Source organism: Cherax quadricarinatus, chromosome 56 (genome assembly GCF_038502225.1).
Source record: "Cherax quadricarinatus isolate ZL_2023a chromosome 56, ASM3850222v1, whole genome shotgun sequence".
Lineage (NCBI taxonomy): Eukaryota > Metazoa > Arthropoda > Malacostraca > Decapoda > Parastacidae > Cherax > Cherax quadricarinatus.
The window spans coordinates 5,399,747-5,415,024 of record NC_091347.1 but is presented as its reverse complement, the minus strand read 5'-3'; the positions used below and the strand labels follow the sequence as shown (position 1 = coordinate 5,415,024).

The 15,278-nt window shown below is 39.3% G+C and overlaps 1 protein-coding gene across 6 annotated transcripts in view; it reads right to left on the bottom strand.

Moving 5' to 3' along the window:
* Positions 1 to 283: 283 nt before the first annotated feature.
* Positions 284 to 15,278, bottom strand: part of Tsr1 (Tsr1 ribosome assembly factor) — a 221,479-nt gene continuing 206,484 nt past the window's right edge. For all 6 annotated transcript variants that reach the window (XM_070097035.1, XM_070097039.1, XM_070097037.1 and 3 more), the window contains 2 exons: positions 12,003 to 12,123; positions 284 to 964 (listed from right to left, as the gene is read on the bottom strand). In XM_070097035.1, coding sequence (XP_069953136.1) covers positions 717 to 964; positions 12,003 to 12,123 — 369 coding nt within the window. In that variant the 3' untranslated portion in view covers positions 284 to 716. The remainder of the gene's footprint in view (positions 965 to 12,002; positions 12,124 to 15,278) is intronic.

Here is a 15,278-nt window from a genome sequence, read left to right as displayed (position 1 = left end):
TGGACTAAAAGAGTTGCTGGGTCATCTGTTGCCAGTAAATTGGTGTTGTATTTTTTTCCACAAATATTTCAGTCACTGATCCTTATGTAACTTTATGTATCAGACTGAAATAATTCTTTGAAACTCATGTAGAAGAATTTTATCAAGTTTACCAATAAGAAAAATAAATCAAGACACTTAAGAAGAAAAGGGAAATGTATTACAAAACTAATAACCAACCGTGCAAGCTACAGACAAGTGTACACTCTACTACTTGTAGGACATGGTCAATGAGGTAAAAAAATCTTTGAAATATATTTTTATTTCAGGAAAAGAATGAAATACCAGTTAAACAAATGAAACAATCAGAACCTTTATAGTAATTCTGTGGGTAATAAAAGACTACTGATTGAGCAAGGTTATTACGACACTAGCACAAAAGAATGGATGCAAAACTATGCAAGAAAATATATACTGCTAAGAATACAATGTCCATATCAATAACAAATGCATTTTTGTATATTTTACTTTAAAAGTTGAATACAGTTAATGAATATTAACTAGATTAAAAATCTTGGTAAGAAGAAATATTAATCCATTTAACTATCTCACAAAACTAGGAGGGGTGATTTTGAATAAGTTATATGCTTCTACTACAGAAGCAGCATTAAGATAGAAATGAAAAACATTTAATAAATAATATGACATCAGTAATTAAAGTATCTTAAAATTAACAATTATAGTCTAGCTGAATGAAACTTAACAGTTTTGGCCTTTTTCTGACAAGGTTGTTCTCCAGTATTTTCTTCACCACTAGTACGTTCTTCCATATCGTGAGAGGATCGGAAGGTATAAAGAGGTGGTGGTCTCGCAACATATGGGTCAAATGTCCACTTCGGAAACACTCTCTTATAAAGATTAAGCAGCACAGTATCTTGAGACTTCAGCTGTCCATCAAACTGACACTTCATGTGGCCATGAGTACCTGTTTACATAAAAGAAAAATGTAAGCATTGTCATAAATGTTAACCCCTTGACTGTCGCAACCCCCAATCCTTAGGTGTCTCCTGGTGCCACAAAATTTAAAAAAAAAAAAAAAAAAAAAAAAAAAAATCCAATAAAATGATAGAGAATGTTTTCCCAATTGTAATGACACCAAAAAACTGAAATTTGATGGAAAACTGACGGAATTATGCTCTCGCGAAGTTAGCGACCTCAGCAATTTCACCCACTTTGAACCCTATTTTCAGCTAATTCCATTGTTCCAGTTGCCCAAACTCATAGCTATTTCTTTAGAACCCTGTTTTTTCTATCAACTGAGTACAAGAAACTGCCCATTTACTGATTTCAACTACCCAATAACGTGGTCAGAAATTTGCAATTTGGGCAATTTCACGAAAATTAAAAAATATGACAATTTCAAAATAAGGTCCAGAATGAACAATGCAGACATTCCTGGCTCTAAAATAACATTTTCTTTGTACATCAGTCACATCTCCAGGCCCATCTGATATTACTCTTGTTTTCTATTTTGAATTTTTATTCAAACAAAAAATAGAAGATTTACTGTTATGCAGACTACTGCAATAGTGTAATAATTGTACAAATAATGTCAACCCATTCATGACTGCATATTAGAATGGCTAGTTGGACATTTATTGGACAATGACATCATTTGTTTACTTTTGAACATTGGCAAAAATCAAACATTTCCCCTAGTTTGAGCTCCATTTCCAGGTTCTTTTTATAGTAAAACCAATCAAAATTACCTCTATTTCTATAATATGTTTTCCATTCTATCAAATGAGATCACGAAAATGAGAATACAACCATAAACACTATACAAAAATAGACCACAAATTTGGCATTTTAATTAAAAAATGGAATTTTTTTTTCTCATTATGCACTGCGTGCTGCAGGATTTCTTTTATGTGGTGCACACTGACCACACAGACCCATTCTCTCACATGTGGGCCTACCAGCTTTTTCCTGCTTGATTTGAAGCCGCTAGAATTTATGAGTATATTTACATCAAACATGGTACCTCGTAAGACGTATATATACGGCTGAAACAGTCAAAGGGTTAAATATTTTACTGATTTTTTTAATTACAGGCCAGCCCCACTTTACAGTGCCTAGCTTTACAGCATTTAGCTAATACAGCATTTTTTTAATTAGTATACCCATTCTTCATATACGTATAGTGGAACCTCGAATTATGAGTTTAATCAGTTCCGTGACCTAGCTCGTAACTCAATTTGCTTGTACAGTGGACCCTCGACTAACGTTATTAATCCGTTCCTGAGAGCTCATCGTTAGTCAAGTTAATTTTCCCCATAAAAAATAATAGAAATCAAATTAATCTGTGCAGGACACCCCAAAGTATGAAAAAAAAATGTTTTTACCACAAGAAATATTAATTTTAATACACACAAACTGAAGAAGACATGCACAGTTACATGACACTTACCTTTATTGAAGATCTGGTGATGACTGATGGGATGGGAGGAGGGGAGTGTTGATGGTCTTAGTGTTTAGAAGGGGAATCCCCTTCCATTAGGATTTGAGGTGGCAAGTCCTTTTCCGGGGTTACTTTCCTTCTTCTTTTAATGCCACTAGGACCAGCTTGAGAGTCACTGGACCTCTGTCGCACAACATATCTGTCCATAGAGGCCTGTATCTCCTGTTCCATTATGACATTTCTAAAGTGTTTCACAACATTGTCTGTGTACAGGTTGCCAACACGGGACAAGTGAGATGCGCTCAGGCCAAAGTGGACGCATCTCGAACGGAACGAATAGCGTCGGTCGGGTTTTTTTAGCGTTAGTTGAGGCAAAATTTTTGCGTTAAAATGTATCGCTAGTCGGATTTAACATTAGACGATGCCAACGTTGGCCGAGGGTCCACTGTATATCAAATCAATTTTCCTCATTTAAATTAACTGAAATGCCATTAATCTGTTCCAGCGGAATTCCTCCTCTCGGGAGGCAGAACAAAATACTTGAATATAACGCTAATATCAAATCTACGACTTATTTATCTATTACAATTGATCTAATATGACATAAACAATATAACATAGAAACGTTATATATACTCTAGAATGAATAAAATACGTCATTACGTCATGAGTGGCGGCGGCCATTGACACTGCTGCACTGACCATATCTTCCCATTCTGAAAACAGTGTGTTTGTGAGGATAACTGCACTAGACCACTTGTTTCATAAGAAAAACACTGAAACAATGTATTTATAAATAAGAAATATTGCATAAAAAATTTAACATAATAGAGAATGTAAAGAAATAAACTGGTTTTATAAAGTGTATGTACACTGGTGGAGGGTGGAAGATAGGCTACTTGCTACACTCTTAATGCTACACTTTATTGCTGAACTTAACTGCTACACTCCTAATGCTACACTTTATTGCTGAACTTAATTGCTACATTCTTAGTACTAAATGCGAGGCAGTACCAGCATAGTAGAAGTATGTACTACGCTCGTACTGCCTTGCAAACAACCCACACACCTCACACCTCTTTTTCTTCTCAGCACTGTCCTTTGCATTTATTTTCTAAGGACCCATGGTTAGAAAAAAGAAATTTGGCAAAATAACTAGACAAAATGCAAGCAAAACACGAGAGAAATGCTTCCACAGTGAGTTAAACAGTGCATTGCACCAGTTGGCGGCATTCTGAAACTCCTCATTATTATTATTACTACTATTATTATAATTCTTCTATCAACAAATTGACCGTATCCCACCAAGGCAGGGTGGCCCAAAAAGAAAAATGAAAGTTTCTTTTTTGAAATTAGTAATTTATACAGTAGAAGTGGTTAATAACCCCTTGCTCCTGGCATTTTAGTTGCCTCCTACAACACGCATAGCTTATGGAGGAAGAATTTTGTTCCACTTTCCCATTTAGATAAGAGGAAATAAACATGAACAAAAACTAGAAAGAAAATAGAAGAAAACCCATCTAGATGGGTGTGTATATACTATATGCTTGTACATGTATGTGTAGTGTGACCTAAGTGTAAGTAAAAGTAGCAAGACGTACCTGAAATCTTGCATGTTTATAAGACAGAAAAAAGTATACCAGCAATCCTACCATTATGTAAAACAATTACAGTGGACCCCCGCATAGCGACCTTAATCCGTGCAAGAGGGCTGGCTGTTATGCGAAATGTTCGGTATGCGAATGAATTTTCCCCATAAGAAATAATGGAAATCAAATTAATCCGTGCAAGACACCCAAAAGTATGAAAAAAAAATTTTTACCACATGAAATATACATTTTCCTACACACAAAGAGAAGGATACATGCACAATAGTAGAGTAGTACATGCACAATATATATTGTGCATGTACTACTCTACTAAATGAAGAATAAATGACACTTACCTTTATTGAAGATGCAGCAATGACTGATGAGACACTGTGTCCTGGGAGTGCCTTTTCCTCCTGAGTACTGTAGGTCCTGTTTGGTATTTTCTTCCAGAACAGGCCTTATCACACTGTGTATGTCACTACGATTCTTAAATCTCTCAAACCAACCTTTGCTGGCTCTAAATTCACCAATATGAGCACTAGTTCCAGGCATTTTCCCTGTTCACCTGGGTGTTAGTCGACTGGTGTGGGTTGCATCCTGGGAGACAAGATTAAGGACCCCAATGGAAATAAGTTAGACAGTCTTCGATGACACTGACTTTTTTGGGCTATCCTGGGTGGCAAATCCTCTGGGGTTAATTGTTTCTTGGTATTCTCAATAAGCCACACCAACAACGGTGCTACAGCAGCAGCAGCAGCTGACGGTGGTACAGCAGCAACAGACGATGCTACAGCAGCAGCAGACGATGCTACAGCAGCAGCAGCAGCTGACGGTGGTACAGCAGCAACAGACGATGCTACAGCAGCAACAGACGATGCTACAGCAGCAGCAGACGATGCTACAGCAGCAACTGACGATGTTACAGCAGCAGCAGACGATGCTACAGCAGCAGCAGCAGCTGACGGTGGTACAGCAGCAACAGACGATGTTACAGCAGCAGCAGACGATGCTACAGCAGCAGCAGCAGCTGACGGTGGTACAGCAGCAACAGAGGATGCTACAGCAGCAACAGACGATGCTACAGCAGCAGCAGACGATGCTACAGCAGCAACTGACGATGTTACAGCAGCAGCAGACGATGCTACAGCAGCAGCAGCAGCAGACGATGCTACAGCAGCAGCAGCAGCTGACGGTGGTACAGCAGCAACAGACGATGCTACAGCAGCAACAGACGATGCTACAGCAGCAGCAGACAATGCTACAGCAGCAGCAGACGATGCTACAGCAGCAGCAGACGATGCTACAGCAGCAGCAGACGATGCTACAGCAGCAGCAGACGATGCTACAGCAGCAGCAGACGGTACTACAGCAGCAGGAGCAGCTGATGGTGGTACAGCAGCAGCAGCTGACAGTGCAGCAGCAGCTGACGGTGGTACAGCAGCAGCAGCAGCTGTACCACCAATAGTAGCGATGGTTGATTGGGGTTTATTATACAACCTGGCCAGCTCGGAGACACGCACTCCACTTTCATACTTATCAACGATCTTTTTCTTCATCTCCATAGTAATTCTCACCCTTATTGCTGTAGGGTTGGCACTAGAAGCTTTCTTGGGGCCCATGGTCACTTATTTTCCAGAAAAAAATCACCAAAAACACTAATAATACGAAATGTTCCGATTGTATGCTTGGATGTTACCGCGGAGGCTGGCTGGTAAACAATGCCACCGGCGGAACATGTGAGCGTGGCTCAGGCCACACATTGGACGCATCTCGGATGAAGGGCGCTGAGCGGGTTTTTGGGCGGTATGCGAGGCAAAATTTTAGCGATCAAAGCGTCCGGTATGCGGATTGTCCGTTATGCAAGGCGTCCGGTATGCGGGGGTCCACTGTACAGGCTTTCGTTTTATACTCACTTGGCAGGACGGTAATACCTCTCTCGGCAGTTGCCGTCTACCAACCTACTACCTAGAATTCTTTCTTTCAACACACCGGCCATATCCCACCGAGGCAGGGTGGCCCAAAAGGAGAAACGAAAGTTTCTCCTTGTACATTTAGTAATATATACAGGAGAAGGGGTTACTAGCCCCTTGCTCCTGGCATTTTAGTTGCCTCTTACAACACACATGGCTTACGGAGAAAGAATTCTGTTCCACTTCCCCATGGAGATAAGAGGAAACAAACCAGAACAAGAACTAGAAAGAAAATAGCAGAAAACCCAGAGGGGTGTGTACAGTGGACCCTCGCCTAACGAACGCATCGCATAACGTTAAATTCGCCAAACGATACATTTTAACGCTAACATTTTGCCTCGGCTAACGCTAAAAAACTCGCCTAACGATATTCATTCTCGGGTACCAATTAATATATATATATATATATATATATATATATTATTTTTTTTTTTTTTTTTTTTTTTTTTTTTTATTATCACACCGGCCGATTCCCACCAAGGCAGGGTGGCCCGAAAAAGAAAAACTTTCACCATCATTCACTCCATCACTGTCTTGCCAGAAGGGTGCTTTACACTACAGTTTTTAAACTGCAACATTAACACCCCTCCTTCAGAGTGCAGGCACTGTACTTCCCATCTCCAGGACTCAAGTCCGGCCTGCCGGTTTCCCTGAATCCCTTCATAAATGTTACTTTGCTCACACTCCAACAGCACGTCAAGTATTAAAAACCATTTGTCTCCATTCACTCCTATCAAACACGCTCACGCATGCCTGCTGGAAGTCCAAGCCCCTCGCACACAAAACCTCCTTTACCCCCTCCCTCCAACCCTTCCTAGGCCGACCCCTACCCCGCCTTCCTTCCACTACAGACTGATATACTCTTGAAGTCATTCTGTTTCGCTCCATTCTCTCTACATGTCCGAACCACCTCAACAACCCTTCCTCAGCATATATATATATATATATATATATATATATATATATATATGCACGCTTGTACACGTATGTGTAGTTTGACCCAAGTTTAAGTAAAAGTAGCAAGACGTACCTGAAATCTTGCATGTTTATAAGACAGAAAAAATTATACCAGCAATTCTACCATCATGTAAAACAATTACAGGCTTTCGTTTTATACTCACTTGGCAGGATGGTAGTACCTCCCTGGGCGGTTGCTGTCTACCAACCTACTACCTAGAATTATAATAATTATTATTATTATTGTTAATTTAGGGAACTGGAGCACAGATCCAATTCCTTAGATCAAGAGTCCCTCACCAGCGTCACGGCACCTCGACGCTGGTGAGGGGCTCTTGATCTAGGGAATTGGATCTGTGCTCCAGTTCCCTAAATTAATAATAATTATTATTATTATAATAATAATAATGAGGAACTTCAGAACTCCGCCATGGGTCCTAAGAAAGTAAGTGCAACGGACAGTGCCGAGAAGAAAAAAATGATGACATCCATGGAATTAAAGCATGAAATCATAGATAAACACAGGCAAGGTGCGAGGGTTGAGGGGGAAGCTCGCTTGTAACTCGGATTTTGGCTCGTAACTCAGAGCAAAAAACTGACCGAGCAACGGCTCATATCTTGAAAAACTCATATGTTGGGGCACTCATAAGTCGAGGTTCCACTGTATATGTTTTCATGACTTAAGAAATCGTAATGACACGATTGCTGGACGCGACGGGCTGGAGTTTCGAGACTCTATGACCGCAGGTTCAATCCCGGCCGGGGGTATGGTTTATATGTTTTCACCAGTCACTTTAAGCTAAAGACAAAAATATTTTAAGGTAAGTAATGTGTGTATTGTATATGCAATTTTAGGCCAAGCTATGTTGCTCATTTAATATATGATAGTGTGTAGATATGTTATCAGGCTTTTATATGCAATTGAAAGTGAAAAAAAGGCTTGATTCACTTAATAGTGATTTTCGCTTTACAGCAGTAGCCTAGAGCCTAACCTGCTGTAAAAGTGGGGCCCCTCCTGTAATCCTTTAACCCTTTGACTGTTTTCGACGTATAAATACGTCTTACGAGCCAATGTTTCTGAAGTACAGTGGACCCCCGCATAACGATCACCTCCAAATGCGACCAATTATGTAAGTGTATTTATGTAAGTGCGTTTGTACGTGTATGTTTGGGGGTCTGAAATTGACTAATCTACTTCACAATATTCCTTATGGGAAAAAATTCGGTCAGTACTGGCACCTGAACATACTTACGGAGTGAAAAAAGTTCGTTAACCGGGGGTCCACTGTATATATACTCAATAATTCTAGCGGCTTCAAATCAAGTGGGAGAAAGCTGGTAGGCCCACATGTGAGAGAATGGGTCTGTGTGGTCAGTGTGCACCACATAAAAAAAATCCTGCAGCACACATTGCGTAATGAGAAAAAAAAAAAACTCTGATCGTTTTTTTGGAATAAAACGCCGACTTTGAGGTGTATTTTCGTATAGTATTTATCGTTGTATTCGCGTTTTCATGGTCTTAGGTGATAAAATGGAAAACATATTACAGAAATAGAGATGATTTTCATTACTTATATGATGAAAACGACCTTGAAACTGAGCTCAAAGTAGCGGAAATGTTCGATTTTTACCAATGTTCAAGAGTAAATAAATCACACCACACGTCCAATACACGTCAACTGGGGAGTCTAATATTCTTTCACTAGTGCACTGATATTATTTATACCATTTTTACAATAATGCAGTCGTCTGCATAACAGTAAATTTTGTATTTTTTTGTATGAATAAAAAATAAAAATAGAAAGCAATAATAATATAAGAGGGGCCTAGAGATGTGACTAATGAACAGAGCATATGTTATTTTAGTGCCACGAATGTCTACCTTGTTTATTCTGGACCCTATTTTGAAATTGGCATCTTTTTTATTTTGCGTGAAATTGGCCAAATTGCCAATTTCTGACCACCATATTGGGTAGTCGAAATTAGTAAATGGGAGGTTTCTTGTACTCAGCTGATAGATAAAATGGAGTTCTAAAGAAATAGCTATGAGTTTGGTCAACTGGAACAATTGAATTGGCTGAAAATAGGGCTCAAAGTCGGCGAAATCGCCGATACGCATATGTTGCCGAGACCGCTAACTTCGCGGGAGCATAATTCCACGAGTTTTCGACCAAATTTCGAACTTTTGGTGTCATTACCATCGGGAAAAGATTCTCTATCATTTCATAAGAAAAAATAATTTTTTTTTCTCAAAAATTGAGCGACATAGAATGACAGTTTCAGAGAGGGGCCTGAAACAGTCAAAGGGTTAACTGAGAATGTGTGTATGTATGACTATATGTATGGGTGTGTACATACATACATACATACATTCTTCTTTCAACAAACCGGCCATATCCCACCGAGGCAGGGTGGCCCAAAAGGAAAAACGAAAGCTTCTCCTTTACATTTAGTAATATATACAGGAGAAGGGGTTACTAGCCCCTTGCTCCCGGCATTTTAGTCACCTCTTAAAACACGCATGGCTTACGGAGGAAGAATTCTGTTCCACTTTCCCATGGAGAGAACAGGAACTAGTAAGAAAATAGAAGAAAACCCAGAGGGGTGTGTACATATATATATCCTTGTACATGTATGTGTAGTGTGACCTAAGTGTAAGAAGAAATAGCAAGACGTACCTGAAATCTTGCATGTTTATGAGACGGAAAAATGGACACCAGCAATCCTACCATCATGTAAAATAATTACAGGCTTCGTTTTACACTCACTTGGCAGGACGGTAGTACCTCCCTGGGCGGCTGCTGTCTACCAACCTACTACCAAGGACAATAAATAAATATATAAAAATAAATAAAAACACACTTGCATGCACACACAGAACTGGTATGAAACAGAATCATTCAGTAGAAACCACAATTAAAGGACTCACAAAACTACCACCAGGTGTACCTTGACCACAACAGAACAAGAAAGGAACAGGAGCAACTGAGAAAGTGGACACAAAGATGCCAGGGCAGTAAGGAGGGACAGGGCAAGCAATGACAGGCAGGGAAGCTCAGCCTTGGGAGGACCACCAAATACATCCATCCACCGAATCCCCTCCTCAACTCCTAGCCACCTATTCCAACCAAACAATAACCTGACCTCCCCTCTCCCCCTTTCAGCATGAATACCATCTTCACAACAGTTTCTCACAAAATCCCACCCTGCCATCCACACTCCCCCAACCCCCCAAATACAGTACTGGAAAAGAAGTTAAAAGTATGGTGCACCCATGCGGATGGAATGACAAATAACAGTAAGGAGTGACAGGAACAAATAATGGATGTATTGACAGACATCATAGTACTCACGGAGACAAAGCTTATGAAGATGATCTTACATGTGAGCTTCCCAAATGGCTATCAGATCCTAAGAAAAGACAGCATGAACAGAAGGGAAGGAGTTGCATTGCTAATCAGAAACCAGTGGAGTTTTGAGGAGATGGGAGGAATGGGCAGAGGGGAAGCAAATGACTACATAGTAGGAACACTTCAGACAGGGGGTCCCAAGGTGGTGACAGCAGTGATGTACAACCTGCCCCTGAACAGCAAGAAAGCAAGACGAGAGTATGATGAAAGCAACAGAGTAATGGGGGATACACAAGCTGAGGTGGCCAGGAGAGTCCACTGCAGTGACCAATTCACTCTCATATTACATAAATAATAATCAAAGAACAAGTACAACTATTCAAAATATATTTTTTACATTTTATGTACATGTCCATAAAATGTTCCATGACATCAGCCAGGAGTGTGAGCAAATTTAGACAAAAGATGAAAAATCTCCACCATCTATAGCAAAAGAAATGCTTAGTTCTTAGACAAGTACTTTGCATGAAGAGTGGCACAAACCCTACTATTGCATTAAGGTGACCCAGAATTGGGGGGTTATGCTTATTTTCTGTAATTCAACCCAAATAATTCCCTCCCTCGAGCCCTCAAGTACCAAAACCTGTTTGTAGGATCTAGTCTTTCTCTAAATTTTCACTACAGCATTTCCCAGTAACAGCAGTGAGCAATAATTAATATTATTCATACGCCTTAAGACAGGTTCTCAATTATAAATGCTGTGTGAACACAAGAGACAATTTTGTATCAAAGTTTTGCATTTTAAATGCTAGCTTATGTACTAAAGATAAATGAGCTCATAAAAAAGCTGACGTAATTCTTGCTTTCAAGATTCTTAATTTCATTAACATTTAATGAAACAAGAGAGTCCAGCATATACTTTAAAACTGCAGCAAAATAAAGTTCACTCTGCTTCAATATAAAGCAGTGACAAAATTTGCCTTGCTTAACAAACCATACCACGGGTGGGATTTGAACCCGCGGTCAGTCTCAAAACTCCAGACCGTCGCGTTAGCCACTGGACCAGCTAGCCACAATAAGATTCGTCCAACTAGGTATATTTCTACACCATAGGAAGGTTAGCATAGGCACCACTGTGACCACAAATGCAAGTTTTTACAGACGAATCTCCAGCTAGCATGGCCGTGACGAACTCTAGCTCAAGTCCCCTCACTGCCGTCAACATGACTCACGAAATCGTAATGACATGATTTTGAGACTCTGACTGCGGGTTCAAATCCCGCCCGTGGTATGGTTTGTTTGCAATTGTGTCATTATGATTTCGTGAGTCATTTTGCCTTGCTTATTTGATGGTGAGCCTTCAACAGTACACAGTTCCATTATTAATTCAGCACTCAAGTGTGATGGGGAAGAAATGAAAGAAATCCAAACGTACTGTAGAAGTAAAACATGGAGAGAAGGAACAGCAAAATGATCATTATGAGAATTTATAGGAAAACATGGAGAGAAGGAACAGCAAAATGATCATTATTAGAATTTATGTTAACTCAAATAAACAATAGATTATAATTAAAAAATATATATATATGGTCAACATGGATAATTTAGTGTTCTCTCTCTCCTTAATTTCCATAAATATCATTGGAGGATGTCAGATATAAACAGAAAAGAAATGCCAAGAACAATTACTTACCTAGTGGTTCTTTAATATGGCCTCGTCTGCCCCACTTAGTCCTTAGCTCCACTGGTTTAAACCACAACACATCGTCCCGGTTAAAGAACATATAACGTACTACAGCTGTCTTACGATTTATCTGCAAAGATACAAGTCTGTGCTACTACATGGTCTTGAGAGTGGATAAACTAACACCCCAAATGGGAAAGGAATCGTATAGTAGCAGCATTTTTAACTATTGTCCTGCCATGTGAATGGGACACACAAATCTATTACTGGCAGGCCCCCATATTACAGCATTTCACTAATGCAGTGGTTTTCAATTACCATAGTCCACCCAAATTCGCGGGGGTTACATTCCATGGCCACCCATGAATTTGGAAAAATTGCAAATTCTGGATGTGTTAAAAAAATGCCTATAAATGCCTATTTTTATAGTTTAAACCTTAAATATGCCCTCCAAAACACTTTAATTTAATTTCAAACTCAGCTTCATACATAGCCCTTAAAAAGAAAAGAATGTAAAGATAAACCCATATATAGTACAGTGGTCCCTCGTTTTTCGTAATTAATCCGTTCCTGGAGGAGCTACTATAAACGAAATTTACGATTTGCGAATCAATTTTCCCCATAAGAAATAATGTAAATACAATTAATCCGTTTTTGACACTCGGATGTATTAAAACAAAAAATTTTTTTACATGAAATATACATGTAGTACATAAACAATACAATGGGAAATGATGAATGAAACATTAACAGCATAACACTTACCTTTATTGGAGATTCTTCTTAGTGTATGGGAGACTGTAGGAGGAGAGAGATTGGATTGTTTACAGTTTGGAAGGGGAATCCCCTTCCAGCAACACCTCAGGTACCAATTGCTTCTCTGGGGTTGCTTCTCTTCTCTGTTTCTTAATGCCACTAGGACCACCTTGAGAGTCACTCTAGTCCTGTCTCGCAAAGTAACTGTGGAGGGAGCTCTGTTTCTGGCGTCTCTTTAACACTTCCCTAAAATGGCCCAAGACTTTGTCACTGTACATATTTCTCACCTTCTTTACCACAGGCTTGGCACTAGGAGCTTTCTTTGGAGCCATGGTAGCTTATTTAGTACTTGCAAGCACTAAAATGAGTGGATTATGAAATATTTCGTAGGAGCACTTGAGGGGACCTTCACTCACTGGTAAACAATGCCAGACTGGCTGGGTAGGGAGGCCTGCCCGGCTCACACCGTGCGTAAGCATCCTGGACAACTACTATTCGCTAGTCAACCTATGAAAAGCGAGTCCATGTTTATACGAAAATACCCCTATGATTGGCGAAATTTACGATTGCCGAGAACTACGAAAAGCGAGGGACCACTGTATTGTACTGCTATGTCTCCCGCAGTGCTAGAATGTAAAATACTGATGTTACCCCCATATGTACTGTACTTCATGCAAGCCTATTTTCTTTGGTATACTATAATTCTTGCAACCCTGTTTTCTTTGGTATGTATATGTATGGTAAATATATGGTAATACGTAAATTAATTTAGTAAAAGTATTATATTTTATATGGAAATTTTGCTGAATTTACATTAATATTTATGTTACAATAACATTAAATTACATTTTTCTTAATACAGTGGACCCTCAGTTAACGACATTAATCTGTCCCAGAGAGCTTGTCTTTAACTGATTCTGTTGTTATCCGAATTAATTTTCCCCATAAGAAATAATGGAAATCCAATTAATCCGTTCCAGACACCCAAAAGTATTAAACAAAATAATTTTTTTACATGAAATATACATTTCCCTACACAGAAAACAATGAGACATGCAGAATAAATACATTAATAATTAATAAAATGACACTTACCTTTATTGAAGACATATCTGATGAGTGATGAGATGGGAGAAGGGCAGAGGATTGAGTTTACAATTGTTTGGAAGGGAAATCCCCTTCCATAAGGACTTTAGGTACCAAGTCCTTTTCTGGGGTTACCTCCCTTCTTTGTTTTTTAATGCCACTAGGACCAGCTTGAGAGTCACTGGACCCCTGTCACACTAAAAATCTGTACAGAGAGCTCTGTATCTGGCATCTCTTTAAGATTTCCCTAAAATGGGACACAACATTGTCATTGTAGATGTTGCCAGCACGGCCTGCAACAGCTGTGTCAGGGTGATGTTCGCCCATAAATATTTGCACATAAGAAAGCAGAAACACTGCAGCAGGCCTGTTGGCCCATACTAGGCAGGTCCTTCACAAACCGCCCCACTAACAGAATCGTATTTGCCCAACCCAATTTTCAATGCTTCCCAAGTAATAAGCTTTGATAATTCTATTCACTCAGGCACAAGTCCCAATAAAATCAAATCGTTTGTGTGGGGAAGTACAGTGGAAGTACAGTTCCAATATGCAGTCGTGAATGGGTTGACATTATTTATACAATTATTGCAATAAGGCATAACAGTAAATCGTATATTTTTTGTGTGAATAAAAATTACAAATTATTTATATTGTAATAATAATAATAATCCGAGGTAGTAGGCTGGTAGACAGCAACCGCCCAGGGAGGTACTACCGTCCTGCCAAGTGAGTGTAAAACGAAATCCTGTAATTGTTTTACATGATGGTATGATTGCTGGTGTCCTTTTTTCTGTTTCATAAACATGCAAGATTTCAGGTACGTCTTGCTACTTCTACTTACACTTAGGTCACACTACACATACATGTGCAAGCATATATATATACATACCCCTCTGGGTTTTCTTCTATTTTCTTTCTAGTTCTTGTTCTTGTCTATTTCCTCTTATCTCCATGGGGAAGTGGATCAGAATTCTTCCTCCGTAAGCCATGCGTGTTGTAAGAGGCGACTAAAATGCCAGGAGCAAGGTGCTAGTAACCCCTTCTCCTGTATATATTACTAAATGTAAAAAGGAGAAACTTTCGTTTTTCCTTTTGGGCCACCCCGCCTCGGTGGGATACGGCCGGTGTGTTGAAAGAAAGAAAACATGCAAGATTTCAGGTACGTCTTGCTACTTCTACTTACACTTTGGTTAAACTACATATACATGTACAAGCATATATATATGTATATATAAATATATACATATATGTATATATAAATATATACATATATGTATATATATATATATATATACATATATATACATATATATACATATATATACAGGAAGGCCCCGCTTTACGGCGTTTCACTTTACGGCGTTCCGCTAATACGGACATTTCAAATTATGACCAAAACTCGCTATACGGCTCCCCCCACCTGACTTTCTAATACGGTCACCG